The sequence below is a fragment of the Typopeltis vanoorti genome, chromosome 11 (assembly GCF_054136105.1).
Source record: "Typopeltis vanoorti isolate ZY-2024b chromosome 11, IOZ_Tvanoo_1.0, whole genome shotgun sequence".
Taxonomy (NCBI): Eukaryota; Metazoa; Arthropoda; class Arachnida; order Uropygi; family Thelyphonidae; genus Typopeltis; species Typopeltis vanoorti.
Window position 1 is genome coordinate 15,416,847 of NC_143559.1, and position 20,116 is coordinate 15,436,962.

General features: G+C 36.8%; 1 protein-coding gene across 1 annotated transcript in view; it reads left to right on the forward strand.

The window, feature by feature from the left end:
• The window catches only part of LOC150101321 (uncharacterized), a 338,470-nt gene that overhangs the window by 134,844 nt on the left and 183,510 nt on the right, over nt 1–20,116 (forward strand). Inside the window, exon 3 of the mRNA XM_090400766.1 lies at nt 19,763–19,860. Within this exon, the coding sequence (XP_090256892.1) occupies nt 19,763–19,860 (98 nt within the window). The remainder of the gene's footprint in view (nt 1–19,762; nt 19,861–20,116) is intronic.

Below are 20,116 nucleotides of genomic sequence, written 5' to 3' on the forward strand. Positions count from 1 at the left end.
ATTATATTGGACCAATTAAGTGCTCATCATACACTCTTAAAACTTTCATACATCAATAAAAATATCATGCAGTCAAAGTGACGTGAAATTTCTTTTTAGAGCGGGTTGCATAAGCCACATTACAGCACACCCAACAAAATGGGCATGCGACACCACTGAATAATTCCTCTGCATAAAGGAGGATCTAAGTTTGTGGCAGTAAATTATAGACTAATCAGTATCTCAGAAGTGCTGGAAAAGATTGTCGAAAAGAGAATTCTGGAATGATGGATAAGAATATGATACTGTATGAGGGAGCAGCATGGCTTTGTGAAGGGTCATTTGTTACACCCTGATACCTTAAGAATGTAGAATTCCCAGTTATCATGGTGTAACATGAAGAGAAAATAAAATAAAACCCCTGTATAAAAGCTAATAGATGAATTATTTAAAAGAAATAAAAATATTCTTGCATCCAAGTAAACTATATAACAAAAAAAGTGTTTGAAGAACTAAATAATAAAAGAAGGAAAATATTACAGTTGTGATATAAAACAATTAGCTAAGTAAAACAGAAAAGATTAGTAATAAGAAATTGTATGTGAGAGGCTAGAGATTAAAATATAAATTCTTAAAAATTAATTAGAGGCTAGCAAAAGAAAAACAATAGACTATCTCCGGGTCAATTCCCGGATTTGAGACATCGTCACGGGCTCGCCGACCAAAGGATTTTTGGCAGAAAAACGCCACCCTAATTGGTCGGTGAAGTCGAATCAAGTAAGGGGCGGAGAAAAGAAATTAAAGAAGGTGCCGTTAGGAGTCAAGGTATAAAAGGGTTAGAACCCCCCCAACGAGGCTTTTTCCCGGATAGTTTCTTCACGAGCTCCTTCGTATAGGGTTCATGTGGTTTTCCTGAGTGGCGGGATTGGAGTTAATCTCCACCGTCACAACAAGGAAACAAGAGTGAGCGGGATTTCGATTCCGTGTTTCCTATGGTAAGAAACGAGGAATGCCATTTAGCCAAAGAAAAGAAGGTATTGTCTAAGTGTTTCATCATCCAGTGACAACTATGAAAAAAAGGAAATCTGTAAAGAAGTCGGTGTCCACATGGCGAGTTTCATAGCCATTGTATAGATGATTCTAAAAGTGTCCGTAATTCAAGTAGAAGAAGTTAAGATCGTGTAAGCACAGTTTAGTGCCAAAAGAACTTAGGAGTAACAGATTATTAGAGAGATTATACCAGGATAGAATAATTGGATAAAGGTAGAGGCCGATATAGAAAACTCAAGAGAAAAAGGTACTGTAAAAATCTCATGTTAACTGAAAATCGTCTGTAATTGTTATCATTTTTCTATTACTGAACTGTTGAAGAGACTAAGGAAAGTTATACTAGGACTTTAGTGCATGACTGATTATAATGAAAGTATGCTTGTTAATGTTAATATTATATAAGTAATTATGTATCCTAAAATTTATGCATGTGTATTGTAACTTATAGGAAAGTTTTAAATGTTAAAGTTATGTGTTAGTACAGTGAAAGGATAATTTAATCTACATAGTTTTGGATAGTTAAATAGAGTGAATTTATTACATATGTCCATGTGCTACAGCATATAGCGTATTCAGACTAATATAGGGTTAGCTAAAGTGTTAATTAGATAAGGGATTATACATATGATTGTATGAGTCGAATTTGTCATGGCGGCATGATCGCATTACTCATATAGGATCATAGCCAAAATACTTGTGATAAGCTAATGTTACCTTGTAAATATTTTCTTAGTATTGAATTGAATTATATTAGAAATTGAATTGTACCATGCTAATGAGTTTAATAAACCTTTGTTCATTGATAAAACAGTTGTCTGAAATTGCTGCCCAATGCACCACTTGAAAAACGTACGAACCTAATCATGCGGGAAATTAATGTGTTAAAAAACGAGATAAAGTGTCACGACTGCAATATTGTTTCACATTCAGACATATTTTAGTAATTGCTCCTTGTTTTTGTATTTAATATCTCAAACTAAATCTCCCAAAAGGCACAGTATAATATAAATATTAGGGACACTAAGGGGAGAAATAACTTAAATATTTGTGTTGAATTTTTTCTTGACAATTATTCATAAGACTATTACACTTTTTTTTATAATCTTTGTCAAGTAGCTTTATTTTATCCTCCTACATGTTTCGCCAATCTTTTTCTATTGGCATCTTCAGGGAATACAAACTAGTAAGCTAAAATGAAGGTTACAGACTAGGTTATAACTGATAATTCTAATTCATACAAAAATTGGTATTGTGCGTGACAATGTGCGTGTCTCGTTAACGTGATTTATTCGTTATGGCTCATTACGTAATTGTTATGAAAGTTCATTTCTTTGATGTTTAATGATCTGATAAAAGTTTTCCAAATTTCTGGTAAAATTAGACCTTGATTCTTGTTTAGGTTTTCAGTTTTACGGGCGACTGTAGCTGCTTCTTTAAAGGTTCTTGAATGGTAGTTATCTTCTATGTATGGCATAAGGCTCTTATCCCACTCAATATGATGGTTAGTAGAGGCAAAGTGGCATGAAAGGCCTGAAATGTCTTGTCTGTTATTTCTGACATATCCAACTTAAATATTTGTAATTTTGGGTGATATCTCGTGCATAGATAATAGTTGAACATAGATAAGCATAATTTCACTAGATAGGATAATAATCGTAAAATGGGACACAACACATTCATGCCTCAGTAATCTACTAACTTTTTATAATTGAAAGGGACAGCTGAGTTGGATAAAGGGAATGACTACGCAATGATATGGCTGGATTTTGTGAATTCATTTGACAGAATTTCACATGGAATCCTGTTATACAAACTGCAACAAATTGTAACAAATATGAAACTGGTGATATGGATAAAATGGTGGCAGATGGACAGATACCAAAAAGCAGATATGGAGGAGCAGAATCCATGAGAAGGCAGGTGACTATTGATGTGCTGCAGGTCTGTGTTCTTGAACCACTGCTGTTTAACTTGTACATAAATGATATAGGAAATAATTTAAAGGGATATATTCAGTTGTTTGCAGATGATGCAAAGTTGGGTAGATTAATAGTTAATCAATGTGATGCAGAGAGCTTACAGAATGATTCAAATAGGCTGACGGTATGGGCAAAACATAACAAATGTTAGTTTAATGTGGAAAAGTGTAAAGTTATGCATTTTGGGATACAAAGATTACAAGCTGTGTACCACATTGGGGGGGGGGGGTAGTAGTAGATAGAGAATAAATTAAAGATTCCAAGAAATTATATACTTGGTTTAATCCTTTTCCAGGTGTAAGCAAATAAGTTTGCACCTGAACTATTTTCAGGATTAGGGCAACTCGTGGTAAAGGTGTATGACTTCACATCGCTTGCCTTAGTATCCCATAATTCAGAGCCCATATCCTTATGGGTATGTATAATACTATGCATTATGGGAAGGGTCAGTACCCAGATCAGTTTCTACCTTTATCGAGGTCTCATCAGTGGGAATCAGACCTTGAGGTGATACCAAGGTTGATGCAATGCAGAAGTCATATTTTTACATATGAGTTGCCAAAAGGTGTCACACCTTATCATTAAAATACTCTGGATTAGAGATAGTTGTTGAAAGTGTTTCGACTTGGTATACTATAAATTAAAGATCCCAAGAAATTATATAAGTGATGTGAAGTCAATACACCTTTACCATGAGTTGCCCCAGTCCTGAAAATAGTTCAGGTGCAAACTTGTTTGTTTACGCTTGGATTAAGGATTAAGCCAAGTGTATAATATCTTGGTATCTTTATAATATAAACAAGTGGAAACACTTTCATCAACTATCTCTAATCCAGAGTATTTTAATAATAAGGTGTGACACCTTTTGGCAACTCGTATGTAAAAATATGACTTCTGTATCACTTGAACCTTGGTATCACTTCTGGGTCTGGCTCCCACTGATGAGACCTCAATAAAGGTCGAAACTGGTTGGTGACTTGATTCAGGAGAAACAGAGTTTCTGCCTAGGGTAATGGATGAAAATGCTGTAGCCAATGAAGTTTTAACTGAGGCTCGGCTTTTGCTGTTACCATTGGGTTGAGGGGTAATGAATGGGAATGCTGTAGCCAATGAAGTTTTGACTGAGGCTCAGCTATTGCTGTTACCCCTCAGATGAGATATGAGCGGCTCTGCTTAGTGGTGGGGTGGGTCTGCCACTGGGTAGAGCCAACGCTGAGAGTTCTTCTCGGTGATGGGGGTGAGCCTGTTGCTGAGTGGAGCAATGCTGAGTTAAAAGATCCTTTGGGATCTTTTAACTCAGCGAACTAATGAATGGAAACATTCACTCATTGTTGGGTGATCTGGGGATTCACGAGTTTTTGGAGAGGTAATCCTGCACACAATACAGGGAAACCGGTCTGGGTAGTAACCCTTCCCATAATGCATAGCATTATATATACCCGTAAGGATATATGTTTGCATTATGGGATACTAAGGCAAGTGATGTGAAGTCATAACCTTTACCACGAGTTTCCCAGTCCTTTTATAGTTGGTTCAGGAGCAAACTTGTTTGCTTACACTTGGATAAAGGATTAAACCAAATATATAATTTCTTGGTATCTTTAATTTATAGTATAACCAAGTGGAAATACTCTCAACAACTAGTAGATAGAGAGTTGAAGTTTAGAGGGCATATTGCTAAAGTAACCAGAGTAGTTCACAGGATTACTTGGGTATTGAGGAACACTAACAAGCAAAGATAAAAAGAGGAATGAGTAATCATTCCTCTTTTTAAAGCTTTGATATGACCACATCTGGATTACTGTGCTCAGACATCATCATCACCTGGGGATGAGGAAGTGGTGGAGAGGATGGAGTGGTGAGTGGTCTGTGGAATACTTTCTATGAAGATACATTGAGGGTATTTTTTTGCCTAGCAACCAAAATTTGGTTGCTAGGCAAAAAAAGTGGGGTATTATTATTATTATTATTACATTTAATGGAAACATTTAAGTTACTTAAAGGATTTTGTAGGATATGAGTATTTAGGCTTATTTAATAATTTACAGCAAAGAGAAATAATTAAATAACAGGTTTAATTATTTCAACATTTAGTCTCAGTCACACAGATGTCTTCAGGAATACAATGTTAAAATCTTAATAACTAATACAAAAATACACAAGAAACAATAAGTGGAAGAAATTTCTTTGTGCTGTGAACGATTCCATTAGAGATTTTATAGGATTGATGCAAGGGAAATATTTCAGTACTTGGCTAGAGAGGACAGAACAAAAGGTTATCCTTGTAAGTTAAGTAAGAGTGTGGTTAGCAAGGGCATAAAGGCTAGATTTATTATTATTATCATCATCTGACATCCATGGAGTCAAAAGGCTCATCATGAGAAGTCTACACTCTGTTACGCCAAAAGATCGATGAGACCTGCCTTGAATCCCATTCACAGTTTCTGAACTTGCCACACTTTCAGTCAATGCATTCCACTTGCCAATCACTCTCCATGCAAACAAGCTGCTTCTCACTCTCCTGCTCACACCCTTCCTTATATAGCTTCCATGGATGGCCTCTACTGTATGAAATATCTACTCCACATTAATCTGGTAACAACCCCTCACCAACTTATATGTTTCAATCCCTCTCCTCCTCCTATTTACAAGGCTCTGCAATTTGCATTTCCTTTCTCTCTCCATATCTGACATTCCATGGACCTGGTACTGACTTAGTAAACCTTCTCTGGACCTTCTCCAATACATCCTCATCTCCCCTGAAAACCAGGCGATCAAATCTGTGTAGAGTAGTCCATTTGACCACTAAATTTCAAGTTTCTGTCTGCCATTACTCCCATATCTCTTTCACCTTCAAAAATTCCAATCTTGCTTACCATATTTCAAGACCTTGTACTTTGCAACATTAAACTAATAGCTCCACTTATCCCACTCACATAGTCTATTGAGATCCTCCTGCAAGGCCACAACATCTGCTTTACTTCTTGTAGTTCTTCCCAACTTTGCACCATCGGCAAACAGCTGCACATCTCCAGATAAGCCACTCCCAATGTCATTAACTTAAAAGTTAAACAATAATAGTCCCAAAACGAATCCCTGTAGTGCTCCACTAATGACCTTCCTCTTTTGGGATCCCACTCCTCCATATACAACCTGCTGATACCTGCCTGACAGCCAATCAGTTGTTCCACTTGCTATCTAATTCTCTGTGTTTTAGTTGGACTGCCATATGACAAGATAGAAGTTTATCAAAGGCCTTTGATAGACTGATCCAAGTATACTACCATATAGTATATGCATCTCCTTTGAGCGAGTTTGTCACCTTGTAAATATGTAAGCAGATTGCAGAAACATGAACTTCCCCTAACAAACTCATGCTGACCATCATAAAGAATACTGCTATTATCAATGCACTTCTGAATCTTAGTCCTCACCAACTTCTGTATAATACTTGAACAACAACCCCTGACACACATTGCCCTATAATTTGTAGCCTTAGTCTTATCCTCCTCTTTGCGAAGTGGAATAATTTTTTCCACCTTCCACTCCTTCTGAACTTGTTCTGTTACAAGACTAGTTAAATAGTTGCAGCAAAGGTGCCATTAATTCCATAGGGCACTTCCTCAAAACACACAGTGATATACTATCAAATCCTACTGCCTTATTAACATCAAGTTTGCTTAATTCCTCATATACTTTCTGTTCATTCACCATCCATCCCTCCTCTGCCATACATTCTACACTTCATTTTCTCATGATGTCACATTGACAAGGATGAAATACACTGATAAACTGCTTATTGAATGCTTCAACTATATCCTCTGTATTGGTTATCAGTCTGCCACTGTCATCAACTAGCATCATCCTCCCATAGTCATTGTTCTTTCTACTTGCCACATATTAAAAGAACTCGCTAGGATTTTTCTTAGAGTGATTGGCTAATTTCTTTTCATATTCCACTTTTGCTGCCTTTGCCAACCAAGTTACCATCTTGGCCTGCTCTTCGTATTCTTTATGCAACTGATCATTATATTAATTCATCTTGTATTGTCTCCACAGTGCCTTATTCTACCAGATTTTATGCTTAATCTCTTCATTCACCCATTTTACTTCTATCTTGTTTAGCCTTTTCACCTTTGGAATAAACTCAGATATTGCAGCTGTTAAATAGCTCTTGATCAGTGCCCTTCTCACTTAACTCCTCTTTCCATGCTATATCTCCTAGTTGTCTCCTAAGCTTTCCACAATCACCAGCCTTATAGTTCCACATATATTCCTTCTTTATATACATTCTCATATGACTGGCTGTAAGCCATGTGATCACTTCATGGTTATTCTCTTCAACTAGGGAAAGATTAGACACTCCATTCGCAATTATATCTCTGATGGTATAATCAGATCTAGGACTCTTAATTATTATTATTATTATTATTATTATTATTCAGGCCTCCAAGAAGTCAAAAGACTCATCGAGGGAGGTCCTTCCTAAGACATAAATTCTGTCAAGACTCATCGAGGGGAGGTCCCCCCCCTGAGAAACACAAAGTTTATCATACCACTCTTTAAAGTCACTGACCGTTCTCGCTCCCACCACTCCATCAGGCAATGCATTCCACGGCTCAACCACCCTCCACACAAAGAAACCACTCCTTACCCTCTTGCTCACAGTTTCCTTTCATAACTTCCAGGGATGGCCTCTTGTCATCACTCCTTCCCGCTGATCAACCAAGCAAAAGAACTCCCCAGTGTCAACCCTGTAACCACCTCTCAACAGTTTAAAAGTCTCAATCATATCACCTCTCCTTCTTCTATCCGCCAAACTCTGCAGTCCACATTCTCTCAGCCGATCCTCATAACTATCCTTGTACAGTCCTGAAACCATCTTTGTCATCCGTCTTTGTATCCTTTCCACAGTTAATTTATCCCCTTCAAATCCTGGGGACCAAATCTGAGAACAATAGTCCAAGTGTGGTCTGATCAGAGACTTATACAACGGAATGATAACCCTCTTATCTCTGCAGGTCAGTGTCCTTCTCATAATAGCAGCAATCCTCTGTGTTACCTTCACCACCTTTGCAATATGTCCCCTAAACTTCAGGTTTCTATCAATCATCAACCCCAGATCTCTTGTCTCCCCTACTTCCTCCAGTATAACTCCTCCCATAGAGTATGCAGCATCCCATCGATGTTTCCCAAACCTCAAGACCTTACATTTTGCTGCATTAAACTGACATCCCCATTCATTTGCCCATCTATCTAGCATATCTTGCAGGGCTACCACATCTGCGCTATTACTAATAATCCTTCCCAGCTTCGCATCATCCGCAAACAACTGAATATCCCCCTGCAATCCACTGGCTATGTCATTGATATAAAGGTTAAACAATATAGGTCCTAGTACTGAGCCCTGTGGGACCCCACTTGTAACCCTCTGCCTCCTGGAAACTGCTCCACCATACACAACTCTCTGATACCTATCAGACAGCCAATCCTGAATCCAGTTGACCAATCTGACATCCAGACCCATGTGCTGCAACTTAAATATCAGCTTATCATGTGGCACCCTGTCAAATGCTTCGCCAAGTCTAAGAAAATTGCAGTATATGCCTTTCCCTCATCTAATGCTCTTGTAACTTTATTATAAAAGGCTAGCATATTGCTAAAACAAGAGCTCATGACTATTTAAGATTGTTAAACTCTTAACCCAATTTTTCCTTGGAGAGGAGTGGATGAATGGAATGGGTTGCCTGAGTCAGTTGTGAGTGCTTTGTTTGCTAATGGTTTCAAGGAGCGGTATGATAGATATTGTGTTGATAGTTTGGATCTTCCACGATTAGTCTTAGAACTTTAGTTTCTCTTTTAATATTCCTGTATTTTGTATCCTGCATTTAACAGACTAATTCCTGTATAATTAATGCAGTAATCTTTATTTCCTTTTTTATAAATTGGAATAACCAGTGATTTTTACCAAGAGTTTGGTGTTTTTCCAGAATTTCAGGAATCTTTCATTAAATTTTAACCTGCATTTTTGTACAGTTGTATGTTTGTATTGTCTTCTCCTGGTGTTTTCCTATTCTTCACCTTATTGTTTATATTTTTTAGTTCTGACATTCAAATCCAGAGATTTTAAAAATAAGTTATCCATTTTTCTAAATTTATTGTTTGTATATTTACTTTTTATTTTATTCCTGTGTTCATGTATTTTATAGATTTTTGGTCATGACTTAGATATATCCTTTTCTAGTCTGTTACAAAATTGTTCCATCTCTCTCTCTCTCTCTCTCTCTCTCTCTTTCTGTTTTTTCTTTACTACTTGTTTTGCAGATGCACTGTTTCTTTTGTACTCTCTTTCTGCTTCTGTTGTCTTGAAATTTAGCCATTTCTGGTAACTGCCATTTTTTTTATTGTTATTATTATATTTTCTATTTCTTTGTTTCACTTTCATACTCCTCTTTTCTATTCCATTTACTCTTTATTCCTATGTGTTCTGTTGCTGCTCTCATCAGAATTTGTTTCAAATTTTCTCATTCCTCTTCTGTGTCATTTGATTCATGTATAGTTTCTATTTTTAAATCAGTGCATTTTTGATATTGTTGTCTAGTATGAAGATCTTGTAATGAAGAAATTTTGCTTGGTTGATAGTTATGTTCCATTTTATTTATTTTTAGCCATTTTGACTTATATCGAATTTTTGCTAATACCATATAATAATCAGAGTTTAATTCAAAGCCGTGATATGCTCTTACATCTAGGATTAACTCGGCTAATTTAAAATCTGCAATAATGTAGTTGATAACCGATCTACATCCGCTGGCTCCTCATGTATTTCTTTATGTTCAAATACCAAGTTCATGAGTCTCGTATTACTATATATGATTAAAAAAAAAAAAATTTTGCAGTTTATATGTAATCAAAATGGATGTGTCCATTTTGATTACATATATCTTTACTAAATATCCCTATGTTTGTTTGGTATTTTCTGTTTCCTGTTCTGACATTTAAATCCTCTGCTAGCAGTAAATACTCTGTTTTATTTGTTTTGTCTATGACTTTCTGGAAAGATCTTATATATTTGTATATAGGCTTGTAAATAATTAATTTAGTATGTATATTATTTATTTGAATTCCCATTTCTAAATAGTTTTTTTTTCAGAAACTTCAACCCGAATCCTAGCAACAGCTAAGATAAATTTGAACACAGAAATTTTACAAAAACTGTATTACAACTTTTATGAAACTTTTTTTTTAAATTATTGAACTACCATTGTTCTCCATACTGAGATGTTCGAGCCAATAACTTAAATGAAGATATAGTATTACATTTGCTTTAAGGAAGAAATTTATATTCTTCTTCATCTTATCAATAGTGTTCTGCATGTTTTTTTCTTTTTTTTTTTCTTGTTTTTTGTTCAGTTTAAGATTCAGTGTATTAATTATCTATTGCATATCTGTACCTCTTGAAAGAAACCAAAAAAGATAACTGCATGAAATCAAAAAAAATTAAAATGACATTCTTAAGGCAGACTTTTTGAGGTCTGCCTTAAGAATGTTGTTGAGAACCAAAAGGTTGGTTCTCAACCTTTTTCAAAGTTTGTGCCACCAAAAGCAAAATTGAAAAATTTCAGTACCATACCACTTATTAAAATATGATTATTATGATTCGGGCTTCCATGGATCAAAAGGCTCCATGGAAGCTCGAAGGATGGGCCTCCCACTCATAGTGGGAGGCCCATCCGAGAAAACACAAAGTCAAGCATACCACTTCTTGAACTCGTTGACCGTTATTGCTCTCATCAGCGATACATTCCACAGTTCAACCACCCTCCATATAAAAAAAACACAATCCTCACTCTCTTGCTCACAGTTTCCTTTTGTAACTTCTAGGGATGACCATTTTTCCTTGATACTTCCCTATGTTCAAGCAAAAAAACTCCCCAGTGTCAACCCTGTAACTACCTCTCAACAGTTTAAAAGTCTCAATCATATCACCTCTTCTTCTCTGTACCAAACCCTGCGGTCACATTCCTCAGCCTGTCTTCATGACTGACATAGTACAGTCCAGATACTATCTTTGTTATCCGCCTATGTACCCTTTCCACAGTTAATTTATCCCCTTCAAATTTTGGGGACCAAATTTGAGAACAATAGTCTGAGTGTGGTCTGATCAGGGTCTTATACAATGGAACAATAACTCTTTTATATCTGCATGTCAGCATCCTTCTCAGTATTGCAGCAATCCTCTGAGTTACCTTCACCATCTTTGCAATAAATTCCCTGAATTTCAGGTTTCTATCAATCATCACCGCAGATCCCTTGCCTCCCCTACTTTCTCCAGTGCAGTTCCTTCACCAGAGCATGCAGCCTTCCATCGATGCATCCCAAACTTCAAGACTTTACATTTTGCTGTATTAAACTGACATCACGATATATTTTCTCATCTTGTAATAGGTTTCACGGTATGATAAGAACACAGATGGTTAAGAAAATAACTATTTATTAACTTAAAAGCTAATATTTCGCTAGTATTATATCCAGCATCTTCAGAGCACACAACACAAAGTTTGTTACAAATGCAAGACAACCACAATCCGGTGTAACAGTGGGGCTAGTATAAGTGATTGCAGCGTGCAACACAAGACTAAAGTCCTAATATGGCGCCATCTAGGTAAAAAAAAAAAAAAATTCAAGTTTTGAAATAGTTTTTTGAAAATGATAGTCTTAGAAAGTTTGAAAAAATATAAATTAAAAAATAAAAGTAATAAATATTAATTTGGTCTTAGGATGACTGTCTCCCAAATCTTTGGTAGATTTATACAGCCATACTTGTTAAGGTTTGGAGTATATTTTAAGGCTTCTGTTGATTCCAGGAACAACCTCTCTGACTTGTAGAAGCTTCTGTGCATTACTTTTGTTTCTTTCCAATTGATCCTGTGTGCAGGGGTATCCAAAGCATGGTCTGCCAGACCCGACTTACCATAGTGAAAGTGTCGGATATATTTTTTGTGTTCACTGAGGCGGATGTCCACATTTCTTCCCGCCTGTCCGTAGTAGGCTTGATGGCAAGAACAGGGCACTTCATAGACACCTGGATGTGATAAAGGAGTGCATCTGTCCTTAGGTGAACAGATGAGAGTTGCTAATTTTATATAAGATTTAAATACTGTGCGTAGTTGGTGTTTGTTAAGCACCCTAGATATCTTTTCATATGTGCCTTTAATATGGGATGGTGATGGTTTTGTTGTAGTCTTCTGTGGTAGATAGAGGGGATTTATGGGTAGCATTTAGTATGTTATCTATTTTATGGGGATTATAACCATTGATTAAGAAGGTTTGACGTAGGTGAGAAAGTTCAGCAGTGAGAGCAATGTCATTGGAACAGATTGCTCTAGCTCTGTGGGTTAGTGTTTTTAAGATACCATATTGTTGAGAAGGGTGATGGTGTGATTGTTTGTGTATGTATGTGTGGGTTTTTTATAAACCGAAAATGATAAGGAACCTTCTGGAAGACGTGTGATCAATGTGTCCAAGAAGGGCAGGCAGTCATTGGCTTCTAGTTCCATTGTAAAGTGGATTTTAGGGTGCTGGCTATTTAGATGCACTAAAAATGTATTCAATGTGTCTAGGCCATGTGGCCAAATAGCAAACACATAGCGTAGCCAGAGACTAGGTTTGAGAGTGACTGTGCTGATAGCTAATTTTTCCAGATGTTCTATGTAGAAGTTGGCTAAGGGGGGAAAAAGGGGTGAACCCATAGCTGTCCCATCTAATTGTTTGTATATTTTCCCTTTCCATGTAAAATAACCTGCCTGTACTGTGAATTTAAATAGCTGAAATATATCTGGGGGAAATTGTGAATTTAGTAATTAAGTGTTTCAATCAGTGGTACATTAGTGAATAATGAGGTGATATCAAAACTCACCATTAGGTCTGAACTGTCTGAACTATTTAAGGTGTGGTTTTCTAAAATACTTTTTAGGTGGGTAGAATTTTTAACAAAAGAGGGAGAATTGTTTGTGTAAGTGGTTAGTAATTTTGCTAAATGTTTAGCTAGTTTATATGTAGGACTGTTTATACTATCTACAATAGGATGCAAAGGTGTACCTTGTTTGTGTATTTTAAGAGCACTATATATTCTGGGTGCTTTAACGTGCATGGCTTTGAGTTTTTTGACAATTTCTTTAGGCCAGGAAGTGATTTTGTTCAGTAACTTGCACACCTTATTCTTTTGTGAGTTGGTGGGATCTCGATCTATGATTTGATATGTAGACCGGTCTTGGAGCAGAGCATGCACTTTACTTTCATATTCTGTTATATCCATTACTACAGTGGCGTTTCCTTTGTCTGATTTGGTTATTGTAATGTGGTTATTATTGCTGAACTTTCTCACCTACGTCAAACCTTCTTAATCAATGGTTATAATCCCCATAAAATAGATAACATACTAAATGCTACCCATAAATCCCCTCTATCTACCACAGAAGACTACAACAAAACCATCACCATCCCATACATTAAAGGCACATCTGAAAAGATATCTAGGGTGCTTGACAAACACCAACTACGCACAGTATTTAAACCTTATATAAAATTAGCAACTCTCATCCATTCACCTAAGGATAAATGCACTCCTTTATCACATCCAGGTGTCTATGAAGTGCCCTGTTCTTGCCATCAAGCCCTACTACGGACAGACAGGAAGAAATGTGGACATCCACCTCATCACTGAGGTGGATGTCCACAAAAAATATATCCAACACTTTCACTATGGTAAGTCGGGTCTGGCAGACAATGCTTTGGATAACCCTGCACACAGGATCAATTGGAAAGAAACAAAAGTAATGCACAGAAGCTTCTACAAGTCAGAGAGGTTGTTCCTGGAATCAACAGAAGCCTTAAAACATACTCAAAACCTTAACAAGTATGGCTGTATAAATCTACCAAAGATTTGGGAGACAGTCATCCTAAGACCAAATTAATATTTATTACTTTTATTTTTTAATTTATATATTTTCAAACTTTCTAAGACTATCATTTGGACTACTATTTCAAAACTTGAAATTTTTTTTTTTTTTTTAAACCTAGATGGCGCCATATTAGGACTTTAGTCTTGTGTTGCACTCTGCAATCACTTATTATACTAGCCCCACTGTTACACTGGATTGTGGTTGTCTTGCATTTGTAACAAACTTTGTGTTGTGTACTCTGAAGATGCTGGATATAATACCAGCAAAATATTAGCTTTTAAGTTAATAAATAGTTATTTTCTTAACCATCTGTGTTCTTATCATACCATGAAACCTATTACTACATGTCTGATGAACACATAAGCCTATCCACGTGTATTTTCTCATCTGTCCAGTTTATTCAAATCCTCTTGCAGGGCTACCTCATCTGCACTATTACTAATAACCCTTCCAAGCTTCACATCATCTGCAAACAACTGAATATCCCCCTGCAGTCTTCTGACAATATCATTGATATAAAGGTTAAACAATACAGGTCCAGTACTGAACCCTGTGGGATCTCACTTGCAATCTTCTGCCTTCTTGATATTGCCCCCCCCCCCCATACACAACTCTCTGATACCTATCAGATAGCCAATCCTGAATCGTTCCCTAACCTAACATTGAAATCCATGTGTTGCAACTTAAATACCAGTCTATCAAATGGCAGAATATGCCTTTCCTTCATCATCCGCTCTTGTCACTTTATTATAAAAGGCAATCATACTACTAAAGCTAACTATGTTGACTCTCACAGATAACATTATTCTCATCTGCCAAATGCTGTATATGGTCCCTCATTAATTTATCCAAGATCTTAACAACTACTGATGAAACACAAATTGGTCTATAATTTGACACCTCTAGTCTACTACTACCCTTATGCAATAGCACACTCTTACCTTCCTTCCACTCTTTGGGTACCTTTCCCTTGGCCAGACCTTCATTGAAAAGTCTGGCCAAGGGAAACATCAAAGGATCTCAATCAACAGAGCTGTCAGTTCTTTAGTGCATTCTCTCAAAACGTGTGGTGAAATTCCATCCAGTCCCACTGTTTTATTGACATCCAGAGTACTCAACATATGAAACACATTTTTCCTCTTGCACTTCTAAACCTCTAACCTGCCCTGTACCTCTAGTATTAAAACCTACTTCTCCACGATGAAAAACTCCAATAAAGTGTTCATTGAATAACTCCACTATGTCCTCCCATTTTCATCCAACATTGTCATTCTTCCACAGTCATTTCTCCTCATACTGGTCACATTATGAAAGAATTCCTTAGAATTTTCTTTGGATCTTAGAGCCAATCTCTTCTCATATTCCAGTTTGGTCTTCCTTACGATATTAATCATTCTCCTGGCCTGAGTCTTATATTCTTCATGCATCTGTGCCCCCCCCCCCTCCTTATATCTCTTCCGTAACCTCTTTTTCACTAGCAGTTTCCAATTGATATTGTTTGTCATTCACTTTACACCAAATTGTGTTCTCTTTTTCATTTACGGTATACATCTTGCCATTGCTGCTAATAAATATTCCTTCACCAGTTCCCAAGCACTAATGATATTTGGCTCTATCCATGGAACTGTCCCAATATGATTTCTAAGATTATTATAATTACCTACCTTATAATTCCATATACGTTAGTTTTGCTTTGATACTCCTGCATGTCTGTTCATCTTCCAAGTCAAAACTACATGGTCACTCTCTGGGGGGCAGAGATGCCATCTCAGTTATAACCAGCTCTTCTGATGCTGTGACAAAATCCAAAACTCTTGAACCTCATGTTTCTTCTGCTACATGTTGATAAGACATTTGTCCCTCAAGAATTCTAGAAATTCCATTCCCTTATTACTATATGCAGTTTCTTCTTCCCAATTTATACTGCTGTAGTTAAAATCGGCCATAACAATCATTCTTCTTGAACTTGTCAAGGTAAACATCTCCTGCTCCTCGCCCTCTATGCTCCCTGGCTTGTAGCAACACCCCATTAAATATTCTATCCTGCCCACCTCACATCATATGCTTTCAAAACCATTTGTGCCACTGCCTTCCACTACTGCATTTTACCTTCATATCCTGTCGAAAAATGCTGTATCCTGCAACTTCCATTCCTGTTAGTATATCATCCTCCGTTAGCCACATCTCAGAGATCCCAATAATCTTTAGACAGGCTGATGCTATCAGTTCCACCAATTCATTTCCTTTATTATGGATATTAGTATAAAAAATAGAAATGTCACTGTTTCTATGCCAATCATTATCCCTTCCAAACTCTGCTGGACCCAGCATTATCCTATATATTCCCCCTTTTCCCAAGCACCTATTTCCACAAGAGGCCACTCCTGCTACCATCCACCCTAATAATTCTAGTTTCCCTGCAATGATGCACTGACTCGTTAAGAGAACAGCACTCTCTCCAGATGCCTACTTCCTTCCTCATTCAAATGCAAGCGGTCACTCGCATACAGTTCCTTTCTGTCCTGAAATGCCCTCCAAGCATCCATGCATTCCAAGCCTCTCTTTTGACACATTCTGGCTATCATACCATTCATTCAAATCAGCAAAACCTGTTGGGTGGAAAGCAGATACGCTAACCACTCGACTTGCCAATGTTTTTTTTTTTCATGGTATGATGAGCTGTGTGTGTGATAAAAGGACCTCCCAGATGAGTGTTTGACTCCATGAGGTCTTGGGGTAATAATAATAATAATTATTGTTATTAATGCTCTTCTCCTCAGCTCTCCATTATCATATCTGGGCAACTACACACTATCTTCTGAGTCTTCTTCCGCACAATCTCAAGTACAAACCTCAGATCTGTTGCCACCTGATTCACACTCTCTCTCAAGTCATTTGTGTCTACATTCACAATCATCTCATCCACCCTTTCACCCTGCTTAATTGCCATTGCCACACTTTCTATCATTCCTCCAGGGAAACACCCCTCAGACATTCTATCTTGCACACCATGAATCATCGAGTCTCCATACATCATACCTCTTACTGCTCTGTTCCTTCCTTGCTCACCTGCATCCCTCTCTCTCTCTTTATCTCTCTCTCTCTAACACTTTCTTTCTTTGTTCACCTACTTACCTGCTGTCCTGGTATCTCTCTATCCCTGGTTCCATTATTCCTCACATTTTTCTCATTCCCTCTCTTTTACTGTTTCTATTCTCTCTTCTATCATTCCCATAACTCTCTCTCACTCCTACTCTAATTCACTTTGCATTCATCACTTCCATTCGCTTAATGTCTTCTTTCACTCCTCAACTAATTCCTGACACACTTCACCTCCTCTTTCATTGCATCTCTCTCTCTCTCTCTCTCTCTCTCTGCAAACTATCACTCTTTCTCGCCATTTATTCTATCATCTAAGACCATATCCAAAAACTTCACAATGATTCAAACTTTCCACACTCCCCACTTTTATTTTTTCATTTACATTCTGCACGTTATCCTCACCCTCTATCACACTACTTGTTTCTCTAGGTTGGTATTCTTCCACCTCTGACACAGTGCTGCCGAGGTCTGTTACTAATCTTCAGTTCACAAAGTTCTTCTCATTTCCTACATTTTCCACATATATGCACTCCCTGATCTCTCACCTGCCACCTATCCGACTACCGGGATGCATACATGCTACAAACACTGCATACCACCAAATCCCATAGTATGCTATGCAGATGTAGTCCCTAAATGGTGGAGGGGGGGGGACTTAGTGACAAGCCAATAGTAAACTGAGCTGCAGCTGCCACCATCTTTCAAATAGTGCATGAAGAACCAAGTACTAAGAACTACTACAGCTATACTAAAAAAATTGTGTTTTTAAGTAGAATTTCCTCAACTGCAAATTACTTTAGGTTGTGTTTTTTGAAATTGAAAACTCTAATAAAAATAACAAAAACTTATCTTTTTCTTCTCTGCTACCTCTGAATGCGTCTGACTCTGATCTCGGCCTCTCAGTAAGAATATTAAAGGAAACAAAGAAGATCGTGCTTCTGGAGAAACACATTGATAATCAGGATAGTATGGATAACAATTGTATCATCTCAGATTTTGGGAATGTTTGTTGCAACCAATCTTATGACTAAATTTTATTCAGAAAATGTAATCATAATATTGTAGTGATTGAAATTAGAAGAAACTAAATGAAAGGAAGTGTTGATGATATTAAATTATGTGAACAGATGCTTAGCACATGATTATGTTGATTGACACAGATCTTTACTAAATCCTCAAGTGACAGCAACATTGTCATTTCCAGAAAGGAATAGAAAACAACACAAGGTAAGACTCTCATGCCGTGTTAAGCTTTCCGAGAAATATATAGCTATTTGTTCAGAAGTAGAACAAACAAAATATTTGAAAATAATCAACAAGTAATTTGAACTCCTGCTAGCTTGAAAAAAAAAAACTACAAATAAAACATCTAATTATTTATCTTTAGAGGGGAGAATTTTTAATATTTTATTTTTCATAATTTCATAAATTAAAAAAATTCAATCGTCTGTTATTCACTTGCCACCAAATCTTTTTCCAAATACCACCAGTTGAGAAACGCTGCTTTAAGAAAAGGAATGACCAATATGATCATTACAGGAAAATTACACAGAGAGAAGAGGAAGGAATTTATTATTAATAGTGAATGTGAAATGGAATTTCACATAACTGTTAATAATTAACTTTCCTAAATTGCAAATGGATTAACTACTACAGTTGAGGACAAGTGCACAGTATATTTTTAAAATTTATTTGCATCCAGTTACTTTAGTAAACCACATTTCAATCAAATAGAGATGGAGGTATAGTATGACTGAACTTCTGAAATAGCACGTCATCCGGCACAGAGAGCATGCTGCGGCTATTGAACGCACCTAGTGGAGGTTTTGACAACAAACTGCTATTTGCCCCATTCTGCTATGAGCATTAGTTGTCAAATTACATCTGCTGAAATGAGCATATGCACAAGCTGTTCATCAGATTAGTGACAAAGTGACAGTGAAAGAGCTTGAAGAACAACGTGTCTGTGTGTCTGTGAAATTTTGCTGCAAACTTGGTAAAAATTTTACAGAGACATTTCAATTGCTTAACCAAGCATACAAGGAGGACTGTATGAGCCAAACATAGTTCTATGAGTGGTTTAAACATTTTAAAAAGGGTAGAACATCAGTCTGAAGATCCCAGGACTGGATGACCTTCCACATCAACAGATGACCATTTTGAGAGAGTTCGTGCTGTGACTCATGGAAATTGTCGTTTAACTGTCTGAGAAGTTGCTGATGAAGTGGGCATCAGCATAGGATCTTGCCATCAAATTTTGACTGAAAAACTTCAGATGCGTCACATCAGGGCAAAATTCATGCTGTGTTTGTTGACCAACAATTAGAAAGAGAACCATGTTGAAATCAGTCAGGAACTGCTTGCCAATGTAAATGGTAATGAAAACTTTCTTAAGGACATATACTTAACACCACTTTGAAAGGACATTGTTTCCAAACCATAGAGGAGATTCAGGAAAATGCAATAAGAGAACTACGCGCCATCACAGAAGTGCCTTCCAGGAAGCATTCCTCCAAGAAACGGAGATTACTTTGAAGGGAGTAGTGCTTAAAATGTTGTAAAATGAGCAATAAAGTCTTTATAGCAAAAGTTCAGTCTTTTTTTTTTTTAACACACCTTATATATATGTATGTGTGTGTTTTTGTTTTTTTAAATGACATAGTTGCCCTAAACATTTTATATTTATAGGGCTATCTACAGCATATTTCGGAAACTCCAGAAAAGATTAACCTACACAGTTTGCAAGATCTCTTCAGTAATATTGAAGATATTTATCATTTTAACCGGTAAGGATGCTTTTGAGTAGATTTCAGTTTTTGCAGATAAGAGTGCAAAAGTTCTTCATAATTATGATATGTCTCTCTAACATTGTATTTTCAAATCATTTGGGCTTAAAAATTTTACTATAAGAAATTCTTGCAGATAATACATTACTAGTATTATTATCATCAAGTCTCATTGGAGTCCAGTGATTCATCATGGGAGGTCCCACTATTACACACACATACACACAGTTTATCATACCCTACCTTAAATATATTC